A 14,867-nucleotide genomic window follows, 5' to 3' on the forward strand; every position below is an offset into this window, starting at 1 on the left:
CTGTTAGTGAGCATTTCAACTTTGAGATAATCCATCCACCAGACAGGTGTGGCATGTCAAGAAGCTGATTAAACCACTGGGGATAAAAGGCCACTTTAAATGGTGATGTTTTGTCACAACACAATGCCACAGATGTCTCAAGTTATGAGGGAGTGTGCAATTTGCATGATTGCAGGAACGTCCACCAGAGCTGTTGCCAGACGATTACATTTTAATTTCTCTACCATAAGCCGCGTTCAACGTCGTTTTACAGAATTTGGCAGTTTGTTCAACCGGCTTCACAACCGCAGACCACGTGTAACCACGCCAGCCCATGACCTCCGGCTTCTTCATCTGCGGGATCATCTGAGACCAGCTACCCGGACAGCTGATGAAACTGTGGGTTTAGGCAATTGATGTATCTGACAGTTTTGTGCAGAAATTCAATCTCAGGGAAGATCATCTGGATGCTTGAAGTCCTCACCAGGGTTTGACCTGGCTGCAGTTTGGCATTGTAACCAACTTCAGTGGGCAAATGCTCACCTTCAATGGCCACTGATATGCTGGAGATGTGTGCTTTGCAAGGATTAATCCAGGTTTCAAATGAACCGGGCAGATGGTAGACATCTTGTGGGTGAGCGGTTTGCTGATGTCAACAGAGTGGCCGTGGGGTTATGGTATGGGCAGGCATAAGCTACGGACAATGAACACAATTGTATTATATCAATGGTCATTTGAATGTGCAGAGATACTGTGACGAGCTCCTGAGGCCCATTGTCGTGCCATTCATCAGCCGCCATCCCCCCGTGTTTCAGCATGGTCATGCACGGCCCAATGTCGCAAGGATCTGTAGCCAATTCACGGAAGCTGAAAATGTCCCATTTCTTCCTTGGCCTGCATACTCACCAGACATGTCACCCGTTGAGCGTGTTTGGGATGCTCTGGATCGACGTGTACGACAGCGTGTTTCAGTTCCCTCCAATATCCAGCAACTTCGCACGGCCATTGTAGAGGAGTGGGACAACATTCCACAGGCCACAATCAACAGCCAGATCAACTGCGGCATATGGTGGTCACACCAGAAACTGATGGGTTTGCTGATTCACGCTCCTACTTTTTTTTAAAGGCATCTCTGAACAACAGTTGGATATCTGAACTCATGTGAAATCCATAAATTAGGGCCTAATGAATGTATTTCAATGGACTGGATTCCTTAAATGGGGCGGCAGTGTAGCCTAGTGGTTCCAGCGTTGGACTAGTAACTGAAAGGTTGCACGTTCAAATCCCCGAGCTGACAAGGTACAAATCTGTCCTTCTGCCCCTGAACAGGCAGTTATAACCCACTGTTCCCTGGTAGGCCGTCATTGAAAATAAGAATTTGTCTTAACTGACTTGCCTAGTTAAATAAAGGTAAAAATAAAATGTTTTTTTAAAAACTAACTCAGTAAAATCTTTGAAATCGTTGCATGTTGCGTTTATATTTTGGTTCAGTATAGAACCATAGATCAGTACCTCTGTGATGTGCTCACAGCTAACTTCTCTGGAGATTAGGTCAGAGGAGACCAGGTGTTAGATATGGTGTAGCTTGTCTCCACTGTTGTTAGTCATGAACAAGTTGAAGTTAAAGGTGAACACCTTGTCCTCCTAAGAGGGTAGAAAAGCATTTCTTTTAATGGTGTGGTTGGAAGCCCATGGGCTTATAGAAAACCACACCTCAACAAAACTATACACAATATATACACTACCGTTCAAAGATTTGGGGTCACATAGAAATGTCCTTGTTTTTGAAAGAAAAGCAAATATTTTTTGTCCATTAAAATAACATAAAATTGATCAGAAATACAGTGTAGATGTTGTAAATGACTACTGTGTCTGGAAACGGCTGATTTTTTAAAGGAATATCTACATAGGCGTACAGAGGCCCATTATCAGCAACCATCACTCCTGTGTTCCAATGGCACGTTGTGTTAGCTAATCCAAGTTTATCATTTTAAAAGGCTAATTTATCATTTGAAAACCCTTTTGCAATTATGTTAGCACAGCTGAAAACTGTTTATAAAAAAATGCTGATTAAAGAAGCAATAAAACTGCTCTTCTTTGGACTCGTTGAGTATCTGGGGCATCAGCATTTGTGGGTTCGATTACAGGCTCAAAATGGCCAGAAACAAAGAACTTTCTTCTGAAACTCATCAGTCTATTCTTGTTCTGAGAAATGAAGGCTATTCCATGTGAGAAATTGCCAAGAAACTGAAGATCTGGTGCAACGCTGTGCACTACTTGTAACTGACAGTTATCCTGTAAGTCTATGCCATTGTCCTTTGTTTGAATTGTTTACGTGTCCGCTGTGTGGGGGAAATGATAAGACAAGCGGAACTACGTAGCTAATTCTGTTGTCGTGGGGATCCTTATTGTAGCAACACACTTTTGGAGGGAAGGTAATCCCGCGCTTTGTTAGCTAAATTTTCATGTCATCGGGTGTAGTTCATAAAGGTTGAAGCGTGTATGTTAGGATGGTAACATTATAATAATTAAGGATGAAGTGTGAATTCATGCCAGGAATAATAAATGTGAAGTTTGATTTCCTCCCTTTTGTAATAAGCAACCAATGAGGTGTTTGTTCAAGCCTTTGTTACAAGCATTATACATGTTTAAACCACGTACTTGTCACGAATACCACCGAAGGTGGCTCCCCTTCCTGTTCGGGTGGCGCTCGGCGGTGGTCGTCGCCGGTCTACTAGCTGCCACCGATCCCTTTTTCCTTTTCGTTTTATTTTGTCTAATTGTTTTCACCTGTTCCTTGTTGGGGTTTTGGGATGGGTGTTATTTAAGTTAGTTTAGCCCGCTGGTGTTTGTACGGGCTTGTGGTTATTCTACGTTAGTGGTGTTTGTGTTCTTTTGGGTTTTCGCTGTCCGGTATTTTGGTAACAGTGGTTTTGGGTTTTGTTGCGCCTGTGTTTTGGGCTTCACCCATGTTTGTCCCTGTTACTGTGCTTGAGGACATTAAAGCGTTTTTTCCCGTCTACCTTCTGCTTTCTGCGTCTGACTCCACACCCATCACTATCCCGACGTTACAGTACTAAGGTTTAAATTACAGTGAATTAGAGAATAAATTACCTACTCACTTATCCAAACCTTACCTAGAATTGATTTGATTTGATTTAGAATGTCAGAAAGAGGTAGTTTCACTATAGGTGATAGAGATGGGGTGGGTCAAGTTGAGCATCTGCAGCATCACCTCGCAAACTTTAAGCCTTCATCAGAACAAACAGAGCAGCAGGAAGAGGCCCAGACTGGTGTGGAGTCACTTCTGCCAGCGAATGATGATACAGAGGCTGCTGATGAGATATCACAAGAAGAGCCACGAAAAGGTGAGAGGGTCCACAGGTTAACTGAAAAGGGCAGAGAACTGCGCGCCGAAAGATGGAGACAGCTCGAACATCGTTTCAGGGTCAGCTATGAGAAGTGGAAGGCTCTGGTAAAGGAAGCAAAACTGTCACCGACAGGCTGTTGCTCTGAAGACCTACTAGAAGACCTCTTAATCAAGATTAGCCATACCTCTACAGAGCTAAACCTTGTCTACGTAAATTTGCGTCAAATTGACATTCCCGACAATGATATACGACGCAGAGTTGATACTTGTGAAGCAGCTACAATGTCTATTATCAAGACTGTAAGGTGTCATTTAAAAGGCAGGGAAGAAGGTCAAAAGTAACCAGGTAGAGCTGCACTGGAAGGACAGCAATTCCTTGTGCATGTCCGAACTCTCACATAAGTCAAGTCTCAACTATCAGCCCTTAAGTGCTTCCTCCCAGTCTCTAAGCAACTCAAAGGTCAACTCCAGACATTCAAGCGTGTCATCTGTCAAGAGACAAGAGGCTGCGGCGGAAGTATCTACTAACCAAGCAGCTTTAGAAGTAATGGTTAAGCAACAACGGCAACTAGAAGAGCTTCAGAGACTCGAAGATGAAGATAAGAAGAGGACAGCGGAGCAAGAAGCTGAGGCTGTGAAACGCAGCTTAGAAGAAGCTAGGCTGCGAGTCAAGTTAGAGGTAGAAAATGTTGCCAGACGAAGGACGCGAGAAGACAAGCGTAGAGAGTTAGAGCACCTAGAAATGCTCAAGAAACTAAATGCTGCCAAGACTCGGATGCAAGTGTATGAGCAAGATGAAAACTCAGAGGACGAGAAGAGAGAACTACTCTCTAACTGCAAATCTGTGAAAGAAGTCATGCACAGAAGTGGCTCATTCCACAGTCTTTCACCACAAGATGTTGTGACAAGCACACAACAAGAAGATGGCACCAAGACCATGTTCAGGTTGCTAGCGGAATCAATCAGGGAAAGCCGCCTCCCCATACCAGAACCAGTAACCAGTAACATTCAATGGAGAACCACTCTCGTTCACTGACTGGAAGGTCTCTTTTCAGACTCTGATAGGCAGGAAGAACATTCCCTAACCAGAAACTGTGGATTGATGGCAGCATTCGCGTGAAACTGAAAGCGCGAACCACTGCTTTTAATCAGGGCAAGGTGTCTGGTAACATGACCGAATACAAACAGTGCAGCTATTCCCTCCGCAAAGCTATCAAACAAGCTAAGCGTCAGTACAGAGACAAAGTAGAATCTCAATTCAACGGCTCAGACACAAGAGGCATGTGGCAGGGTCTACAGTCAATCACGGACTACAAGAAGAAATCCAGCCCAGTCACGGACCAGGATGTCTTGCTCCCAGGCAGACTAAATCACTTTTTTGCCCGCTTCGAGGACAATACAGTGCCACTGACACGGCCTGCAACGAAAACATGCGGTCTCTCCTTCACTGCAGCCGAGGTGAGTAAGACATTTAAACGTGTTAACCCTCGCAAGGCTGCAGGCCCAGACGGTATCCACAGCCGCGCCCTCAGAGCATGCGCAGACCAGCTGGCCGGTGTGTTTACGGACATATTCAATCAATCCCTATACCAGTCTGCTGTTCCCACATTCTTCAAGAGGGCCACCATTGTTCCTGTTCCCAAGAAAGCTAAGGTAACTGAGCTAAACGACTACCGCCCCGTAGCCCTCACTTCCGTCATCATGAAGTGCTTTGAGAGATTCGTCAAGGACCATATCACCTCCACCCAACCTGACACCCTAGACCCACTCCAATTTGCTTACCGCCCAAATAGGTCCACAGACGATGCAATCTCAACCACACTGCACACTGCCCTAACCCATCTGGACAAGAGGAATACCTATGTGAGAATGCTGTTCATCGACTACAGCTCGGCATTCAACACCATAGTACCCTCCAAGCTCGTCATCAAGCTCGAGACCCTGGGTCTCGACCCCGCCCTGTGCAACTGGGTACTGGACTTCCTGACGGGCCGCCCCCAGGTGGTGAGGGTAGGCAACAACATCTCCTCCCCGCTGGTCCTCAACACTGGGGCCCCACAAGGGTGCGTTCTGAGCCCTCTCCTGTACTCCCTGTTCACCCACGACTGCGTGGCCACGCACGCCTCCAACTCAATCATCAAGTTTGCGGACGACACAACAGTGGTAGGCTTGATTACCAACAACGACGAGACGGCCTACAGGGAGGAGGTGAGGGCCCTCGGAGTGTGGTGTCAGGAAAATAACCTCACACTCAACGTCAACAAAACTAAGGAGATGATTGTGGACTTCAGGAAACAGCAGAGGGAACACCCCCCTATCCACATCGATGGAACAGTAGTGGAGAGGGTAGCAAGTTTTAAGTTCCTCGGCATACACATCACAGACAAACTGAATTGGTCCACTCACACAGACAGCATCGTGAAGAAGGCGCAGCAGCGCCTCTTCAACCTCAGGAGGCTGAAGAAATCCGGCTTGTCACCAAAAGCACTCACAAACTTCTACAGATGCACAATCGAGAGTATCACCGCCTGGTACGGCAACTGCTCCGCCCTCAACCGTAAGGCTCTCCAGAGGGTAGTGAGGTCTGCACAACGCATCACCGGGGGCAAACTACCTGCCCTCCAGGACACCTACACCACCCGATGTTACAGGAAGGCCATAAAGATCATCAAGGACAACAACCACCCGAGCCACTGCCTGTTCACCCCGCTATCATCCAGAAGGCGAGGTCAGTACAGGTGCATCAAAGCTGGGACCGAGAGACTGAAAAACAGCTTCTATCTCAAGGCCATCAGACTGTTAAACAGCCACCAATAACATTGAGTGGCTGCTGCCAACACACTGACACTGACTCAACTCCAGCCACTTTAATAATGGGAATTGATGTGAAATGATGTACATATATCACGAGCCACTTTAAACAATGCTACCTTATATAATGTTACTTACCCTACATTATTCATCTCATATGCATATGTATATACTGTATTCTATATCATCGACTGCATCCTTATGTAATACATGTATCACTAGCCACTTTAACTATGCCACTTTGTTTACATACTCATCTCATATGTATATACTGTACTCGATACCATCTACTGTATCTTGCCTATGCTGCTCTGTACCATCACTCATTCATATATCCTTATGTACATATTCTTTATCCCCTTACACTGTGTATAAGACATTAGTTTTAGAATTGTTAGTTAGATTACTTGTTGGTTATTACTGCATTGTCGGAACTAGAAGCACAAGCATTTCGCTACACTCGCATTAACATCTGCTAACCATGTGTATGTGACAAATAAAATTTGATTTGATTTGAGAACATACCAGCAAATGAGAAGATATATTACTTAAGAAAATATATCGGTGGGCCTGCCAAGAAAGTCATCGAAAGTTACTTTATGTTAGGAACTGAGTCAGCCTACCATGCTGCGTGAACCATTCTTGAAGAAAGGTACGGAAACAAATTACTCATCACTAAGATAGGATCCAAGGACAGTTTTGAGCTTAGAGACCTTGTAGACTTTCTTCGCAGCTGTGAGGCTGCTATGTCTCAGAATAAGGACCTGGAGGTGCTTAATGACTGTAATGATAAACAAAAGATCCTCGCTAAACTTCCAAATTGGCTAACTTCAAGATGGAATAGAAAGGTCATAGACATCTTATAAGAAACTGAGACCTTTCCAAGCTTCAGTCAGTTTGTGAAGTTTCTCACGAGAGAAGTAAAGATCGCTTGCAATCCTGTGACATCCCTTCATGCTTTGAAACCAAGCGAAGATGGAAAACCTAAGACGCCAAGGATTCAAAGCTTGGGTATGCACTTCTTGACACCCAGAGCGACACCACTTTTATCCTTGAAGAGACAACAAAGGCTCTCAATACAAGGAAGGACCCAGTCCAACTGAATCTCTCAACAATGGCTTCAAGGAATACCATTGTGCCCTAACAGAAGCTGTCTGGTTTGCAGGTTAGAGGGTTTTACTTGGAGTAGAAAATCCCTCTGCCAACAGCCTACTCGAGAGAGTTTATTCCTGCAAACAGAGATCATATTCCTACTCCAGAGACTGCAAGAGCATGGTCTCATCTTGAACACATTGCAGAGGAGATTGCTCCTCAACAGAGCTGTGATGTCGGTCTCTTAATTGGCTACAACTGCTCCCAGGCTCTCCTTCCAAGAGAAATTGTGTCTGGTAAGGGAAATCAGCCTTTCGCTCAGAGAACAGATCTTGGCTGGAGCATAGTCGGCTATGGAAATCCATGTATCGACAATGGCGACGCTATTGGAGTGAGTCATCGGGTTATCGTTAGACAGATGATGCCAAGCCTTCAATCTTCTTCCAACCTCACAAATCAAGTACACTATGTTTGTAGAACATGTGTAAGAGAGGTAATCACAGCACTGGACATTATCAAGACGCTTGAATCTGACTTCAACGAGAGCGCTGCAGAAGAGGACCTCATATCTCAAGAGGATATCCGGTTCCTGACGAAAATGAAAGCGGGCATCAGACGCAAGGACAATGGACATTATGAGATGCCGCTGCCGTTTAAGGAAGAAAGACCCAAACTGCCGAACAATAAAACATGTGCAGTTCACCGTCTCAAGTGCCTGGAAAGGAGGCTAAGGAAAAACAAGCAGCACTACAAGGACTACACAGCATTCATGGAAGAGACCATATCTTGTGGAGATGCTGAGAAGTTCTCCAAAGAGGACATTAACAAGCATCCAGCATGGTACATCCCGCACCATGGGGTTTATCACCCACAAAAGCGACTCTGGGATGCTGGCCTTCTAGGCAGAGTTCTTCTGTCCAGTGTCTGTGTTCTTTTGCCCATCTTAATCTTTTCTTTTTATTGGCCAGTCTGAGATATGGCGTTTCCTTTGAAACTCTGCCTAGAAGGACAGCATCCCGGAGTGGGGTCAAATTGCCATAGATAAAATGCAATTGTGTTCGTTGTCCGTAGCTTATCCCGCCCATACCATAACCCCACCGCCACCATGGGCAGTCGGTTCACAACGTTAACATCAGCAAACCACTCGCCCACACAACGCCTTACTCATGGTCTGTGGTTGTGGGGCCGGATGGATGCGGCTTATGGTAGAGAAGGGAACATTCAATTCTCTGGCAACAGCTCTGGTGGACATTCTTGCAGTCAGCATGCCAATTGCACTCACCTTCAAAACTTGAGATATCTGTGGCATTGTGTTGTGTGACAAATTTTAGAGTGGCCTTTCATTGTCCCCAGCACAAGGTGTACCTGTGTAATTATCAAGCTGTTTAATCAGCTTCTTGATATGCCACAGCTGTCAAGTGGATGGATTATCTTGGCAAAGGAGAAATGCTCACTAACAGGGATGTAAACAAATTTGTGCACAAAGTTTGATAGAAATAAGCTTTTCGTTCGTATGGAAAATGTCTGGGATCTTTTATTTCTGCTCATGAAACATGGAACCAACACTTTACATGATCCGTTTATAGTGTTATTCAGTGGAGATGGAAAACACATCCTAAGAAAGGGGGAAGGAGAAGAGATGAGGAGACGAATCCACTTCAGACTATTTAGCTGCGCCTCTCGGCTCTGGCAAGATGACCAACCATGTGACCCAATTAGCTAATTAATTACCTCAATCACAGCACCACCCCCATATAAAAGTGCCAGAGAACATGCTACTTATCAACTGTTGTTTTGACTAGGATACTGTCAGTACGTGATAATTGATGTTGTGTTAACTAGCAGGTGTAGTTTAATAGCTGTTCCTGGCTAGGGTTAGACACTTCTACGGAGCAATGGCTTTTGGGTTTTGGTTGGGGTAAGTTTGGTGGTGGGCTTAAATGTTTTGAATAAGTGTTTTGATGCTGGCAACCTTTATTGACCTGTGCTATTGTTTTTCTTACAGAGTATTTGTACTCCTGTCTGTATGGCCTAGTGTAAGATGTTCTGACCTTCGAAGAGGTAAGACACTTAAATTGAGTCAGATTAGCCTTTATACAAGCTGTAGAACCCTGGTATGAATTGTTGGTCAGAATCTTTTAGTTTCCACCCTTTAGTTTCTCACCTTGTGTGTCTATATAGGGGCCATTGAGACTGCATGCCGGGATCGATACCTGTTGGTAACAACCCAACTCTCATTTGCTGGGAACGAACCTCGCTTTGAAGCGGTTGGTAAGCAGGCTTTTAACCTTAATTCTTATGCAAAATGGGTCTGAAACCAGGTTTGGTCAGCTCATGAACTTGGCATCTTAACATGTCTTGGCCAGGGTTTGGTAGCTGGTGCTGACAGGAAGTCTCTCCCTGCAGTATATTTCAGTCTCACTGTGCCTGTTGGACCACTTAAGAATAAACTGATTTTATTTAGTAGTTGACCTGAGCATATTCAAATCATTTGATATGACCCAGTTCTTTACCCCTATCTAGATGCTGATGGTGTTCACCCCATCACTAAGCAGTATGGGTCAGAGTGTGGCTACATGTTCAGTATCCTCCCTCTGCCTGGCCTTGCTGAACTCAGAGCCTCCTACTTCTCCTGCCACACTGACAACCAGGTTCATATATTTTCTGTGCATTGTGGTCTTTTCAAAGCCACAACCCATGGGCACACTGGTTAAATCAACATTTCAATTACATTGAACCAATGTGGAGTAGCCATTGAGTTTATATCTGTGCCCATGGGAAGGGTTTTTAAACTATATTTTCTAGTTAAATTACTACCAGGTATCTCAGTTGAAGGTCTTGTTTTTGTATCTTAGGACGATGAGGTGTTCACTTTTAGGTTTAACTTGAACACAATTGATGCGAATGGAGTGGAAGCCACCTACTCTGTGAATGCAACCTGCTCCCTCCCTCTACCCTGGTCCCCCAGAGAAGTCAGCTGTGAGGAGAATTATATGGAGGTACTGATGCATGGATCTAGACTGTGTATCAGGGCTCGTGGAGGTGGGCTTGTGTATTTTTATAGGAGAGTGTTATGTTACCCTGTAGGTGTCAATGAGGAGTGACGTTTCTTGTCTGTCTGGTACAACGGATGCCTGGACTGCTGCCCTTGCTAAAGTAAGCTAAAGGCTATTTGACAAATTGTCAATTAGATGAGCTCCACCAGTTAGTCTCCAATACCACCAAGCATGCCCTGTCTCTTGTTCCCCATCAGGCCCACAGCTCTGCCACGTCTACCTGGCAGGTGATGTTCCAGCAGGAGGGGCAGCAGCTGATTCCCATGTCATTCTCAGAGGCTCGGGAGCTGGGCTACGTGTTCCACCTCACCCAGGGGAGACTGGTGTTCCGCTCACCCTACACACCACGGTCTGTCATGGGGTCTGTCTCCATGGTGAGGATTTAAATGTCCTGTTCAATGGCTTCCTTTATCTTGGTTGTCTTCAGGCTTGCTTAATTTGACATTAACGACCTAGACTGGTGGCTGTATTCCAAGAGGGTCTTACATTGCGTAATGTTTAAAACCAGGGTTATGCAGGATGGGAAGGAAGCCACTTATTTAGACTACTGAAATGCCCCTTTTGTACTGTTGGCAAGTACACTTCATCCTTTATTCAATTCCAGATCAGTGGTTCAGTGGTGGAGGTGGTCCATCCCATACTGTTCTCCAGGCAGAGATGGGTGGTTATGATGGTGGACTGGATTGCTGCGTGCAGCACAAGTAAGTTCCAGTGCAATATCAGGTTCCACATTATCATGGTTCAGACCTGAAGGGACTGGATTGTCTTAAGCAATAGTGATGGCTCAGTTAAGCATATAATACTTCCACCTATGAAGTTATTTCAGATCTGTGAGATGTTTCGATCACTCAGTTGCAGAGGAAGAATTGCTCACAGGGTCTTAACACTTGTAAACTCTTTCCAGATGAAGGGATGTATGATGGGGCGGGGCTGGTCTGGCAGACCCCCACTCTGCTGTCCCCGCTGGTCTCTGGCCTCTCTGGGTTGGAGAGCAGCAAGATCTCAATTGGGGTGGATGGGCAGCTCCTGGATGAGCCCATCACAGCAAAGCGAGGCTACAGCCTGGACATCAGTGACACCACTGTCCAGATCAGCATCCCCTTCAACGCTGCCGGAGGATACAGAAAAGTCAGTAGCGTACCAGGCCGGCATCTGACCATTCACATGGAGACGCTTACCTTGTATTCTGATGCAGAGAAGCTGCAAATGGCTTCGGTCACTAATGTCCTCTGTACACCTTGAATATTCTACTTTGTAACATATAACCTAATGGCAGATGCTTCATAACGGTTTCAACTCTTCCAGAGCTTTGTGATGGGCAACATGTACCATGAGTTCTATGTGGTCCATCTCTACTATGAACAAATCTTTCTTGATGACTGTGGTGTGGAGACCAGACTCCGCCTCCACAGGCCCATGAACACACCCCTTCTGATCCAGCACCTCACCATCATTAACCGTAAGTTCTACTAACCTATCCGAAGTGGCTCTTCAGCTCCATGGTCATGATTGCTAACCCTGTTGTCCTTCTCCCACCACAGAAACAGTCCTTGAGGATCGTGTGTTTACTGTTTACCTGGGGAACCTCTCCTACGATGTTGACCTTGTGGCTGTGACGATCAATGGTCACAACTTCACCATACGAGAGGCGAATAAAAGTGGCCTCGTCATAACCATGGTGCCCCAGCCCAATAGTACCCTACATGCCTACATTCTCAGGGTGCCATTTGAGGATGCCGTTGTTCACAAGCTGGTAAAGAGAAATACTTATTTTTACTCTCTAATGAACTACTGTGGTTTTTCTCAGTATTTCCTCATGGCTTCTTGATAAGGGAATTTATGTTTAAAGTAATAATGTAATCTGAATGACATTAAGAGTTATGACTGAAGTATTTCACCCTAATAGTTACAGAAGCTTAGATGTGTTTAGACACAATACTAGAATATTGTGGGAACATTGTGTTTTTTGTGTGATAAAGAGGAACTGACAACACGTGTGTTAGTACTGTGAGACCAAGGACAGGTGAAAGTTCCCCCCCCCCATTGAGGAACTGATACACTTGTAGGAGTTATATAGAAGGCTGTGCGCATTATAGGTTTCTTAGCACCTTCTCGTGAATAAAGGACTACCTTTTGCATAAGCTGACTCTCTTCCTATTTATTAAACCCAGGGTCTTACAAACCTTGGGAATTGGTCAAAGCTTGATTGTGGTTATAATCATTGGGATAGAAAATTCTCATGACACTTGATATTGGAGGAGATCCAATGTTCCTCAACATTTTCCAATGGGTTTTGGGGACCTCAGATTCACCCCTAATATGTGGATGTAAGATTTGTTTCTAAATGAGTTCATATCCATAGTACTCTCCAGAGGGGCTTCTTCAGTTCTCGTTGGCCATCAACTACACGTTGGTAATCCTGCCTCAAGAGGAGCCCTTCTACTACCTGTCCTCAGTCGTGGCTCAGTTTAATGATGTCTGTAAGTTGACTAACTTTATTAAGAGACCTGGGCTGGAAGTGATATTTCTCAGTCTTCCGAGCCTCCTGGTTCTGACCACTGCCTTAACGTGGACGCAGCCCCGTGATCTACCACTGTTTACCCCTGTCATTTTGGCACTATTGACTAAACTATTGGGCCGATCTTTTCTTCGTCAGTTCCTCCGGTCTTTAAAGGCGTCTGCAATGAGAAAAGCATCAGTTTCCATATGGACCATAAGCCATTTGACTACCTGTGGGAGGTGGGTGTTGGCCCCTACATTCTGACCACAAATCTGGCAGCCAAGCGGGGCTACATCATGCAGAATGACAGCAAGAGTCTGACCCTGGAAGTGCCCCTCTTCTCTGTTGGCTACACTTATAAGGTGAGGTGCTTAAATTGGCTTGTCGTTGGCTCAAGTAGGAGTTATAATTATTTAAAATGTACCTTCTCTTTTTTCCCAGGACATCAATTTGAAGCAGTTCTATGGCTCATTTGAAATTCACTCACGACTTCCTAAGACCTTGGAGGTCAAGAGTTCCTTGGCCAAAGCTTGTCTCTTCCAGACTACTGAGGTCATAGGTAACTACTAGTGCCTCATCTTTGCCTCAACTTAATTTATTGCCTGACTGTTTAGTGTTGATCATTCACTTTGTTCTAGCCCAGCTCTAACACAACTTTCTCTAGTGTGTTCCACTGAAGGGGTGGTGACAGTGGTTACTGATGTGACTCTGGCCATCCCTGGCGCTGAACCCAACAGAACCTTTCTCCTGGACTCCACCTGCAGGCCTCAAGAGACTGATGACACCAGGGCTGTCTTTAGCTTTGGACTCCACACCTGTGGTACCAGGGTCCAGGTATAACTGTCCAACCCATACAATTTGACTGGCCCTACCAGTGACTACTTCAAATAAGTTTGTCAGCATCTAACCTGGTAACCCAGAACTCATCTTGCTTAATTTGTTCAGCTGCATGACTTAGTTCTGGTTACATATGTCTTAGAATTTGCCCAATCCTGATGCGTCCAAATAAACGCTGGAACTACTGCTGTTATCAATGCATCCCGTCATTGGTTCAGGCGCAGAATTGGTCCACAAGATCAGCAAGCTTCTATCTCAAACCGTCAGCATACAGGCTGAATATTTAAATGAATATTCAGACATTGACTGACAGGTGTCTATATTCTCATGAGGCCTGACAAGGGAACAGCCATTTAGGTTTTTTTTTTGGCTTGCAACAGTTTGATATTCAATGACTCATGTTCAGGCTTGTGACGTCCTCTTGTCATCTAGGTTGACCATCAGCATGTTACCTACGAAAATGATATCAATGTTGAGCACAAGAGCCAATCTGTGAACGCACCAGTCAAAACCAGGGATACTGCCTCTGTGTACGTGACTTCACTGATAATCTACCTCATTGGTTGAATTAAAAATATTTACGTCAGTCATTAACTCCCACTACAGGCACTTGTGGCTTTAATGTTCAGTTCTCTTTTTAGGGTTACAGTTCGGTGTGTCTATCCACTGAGTGACCTATACAAGCTGTTTGCATATTGGCGGTTTGAGGCAGACTCTCCAGGAGTTGGCACCATCTTGACTAGAGAAGCTGTAAAAAGTAAGTGTTCGGTAGTTGTGCAGCTAATGAGGGTGGTAAAACTGCTACAGCTTTTTACACCTGACTCTCTGTCCAATCATAGCATTTCCACCCACTACCCTCACCACCACCAGAAGACCGTTGACCTCCACAACTACTTCCAACACAGGCCTTAGTCCTGGGAGGGAAATGCCTGGCATCAACCCTAGGGCTAAATACGTCAAAGTCTTCAGCTGGCAAATGAACCAACCTAAAGGAACCACTTAGGCCCAGACCCCAGTCACTCTCCATACAATGGTATGAGATGGAGAGATCTGTTCTACATGTCATAGCTCTCATCTAGGAATAACTTCATTTTATTCTCTCCACAGGAACAAATGAAACCACTGACTGAATTGGGAGTGATTGAGGTGTTTTTGAATATAAATAAGTCTGGTTCTTAATAAAAAAAATATCTTACAAGCTGTACCTTGTCCTGATTGTTAT

At 45.0% G+C, this 14,867-nt stretch overlaps 1 protein-coding gene across 46 annotated transcripts in view; it reads left to right on the forward strand.

The window, feature by feature from the left end:
• The window catches only part of LOC118392015 (uncharacterized), a 103,251-nt gene that overhangs the window by 78,036 nt on the left and 10,348 nt on the right, over positions 1-14,867 (forward strand). For 5 of the 46 annotated variants that reach the window (XM_052459646.1, XM_052459648.1, XM_052459647.1 and 2 more), the window contains 2 exons: positions 9,434-9,523; positions 9,776-9,903. The exons of 19 other annotated variants lie outside the window; for them this stretch is intronic. In XM_052459646.1, coding sequence (XP_052315606.1) covers positions 9,434-9,523; positions 9,776-9,903 — 218 coding nt within the window. Of the gene's footprint in view, positions 1-9,004; positions 9,171-9,257; positions 9,314-9,433; positions 9,524-9,775; positions 9,904-10,107; positions 10,252-10,339; positions 10,409-10,505; positions 10,683-10,912; positions 11,010-11,212; positions 11,437-11,613; positions 11,768-11,849; positions 12,062-12,670; positions 12,789-12,964; positions 13,171-13,249; positions 13,368-13,472; positions 13,643-14,077; positions 14,176-14,286; positions 14,403-14,867 lie in introns of those variants that run through there. 22 more of the 46 variants (XM_052459658.1, XM_052459654.1, XM_052459657.1 and 19 more) reach the window with 16 other exon arrangements.

Source organism: Oncorhynchus keta, chromosome 13 (genome assembly GCF_023373465.1).
Source record: "Oncorhynchus keta strain PuntledgeMale-10-30-2019 chromosome 13, Oket_V2, whole genome shotgun sequence".
Taxonomy (NCBI): domain Eukaryota; kingdom Metazoa; phylum Chordata; class Actinopteri; order Salmoniformes; family Salmonidae; genus Oncorhynchus; species Oncorhynchus keta.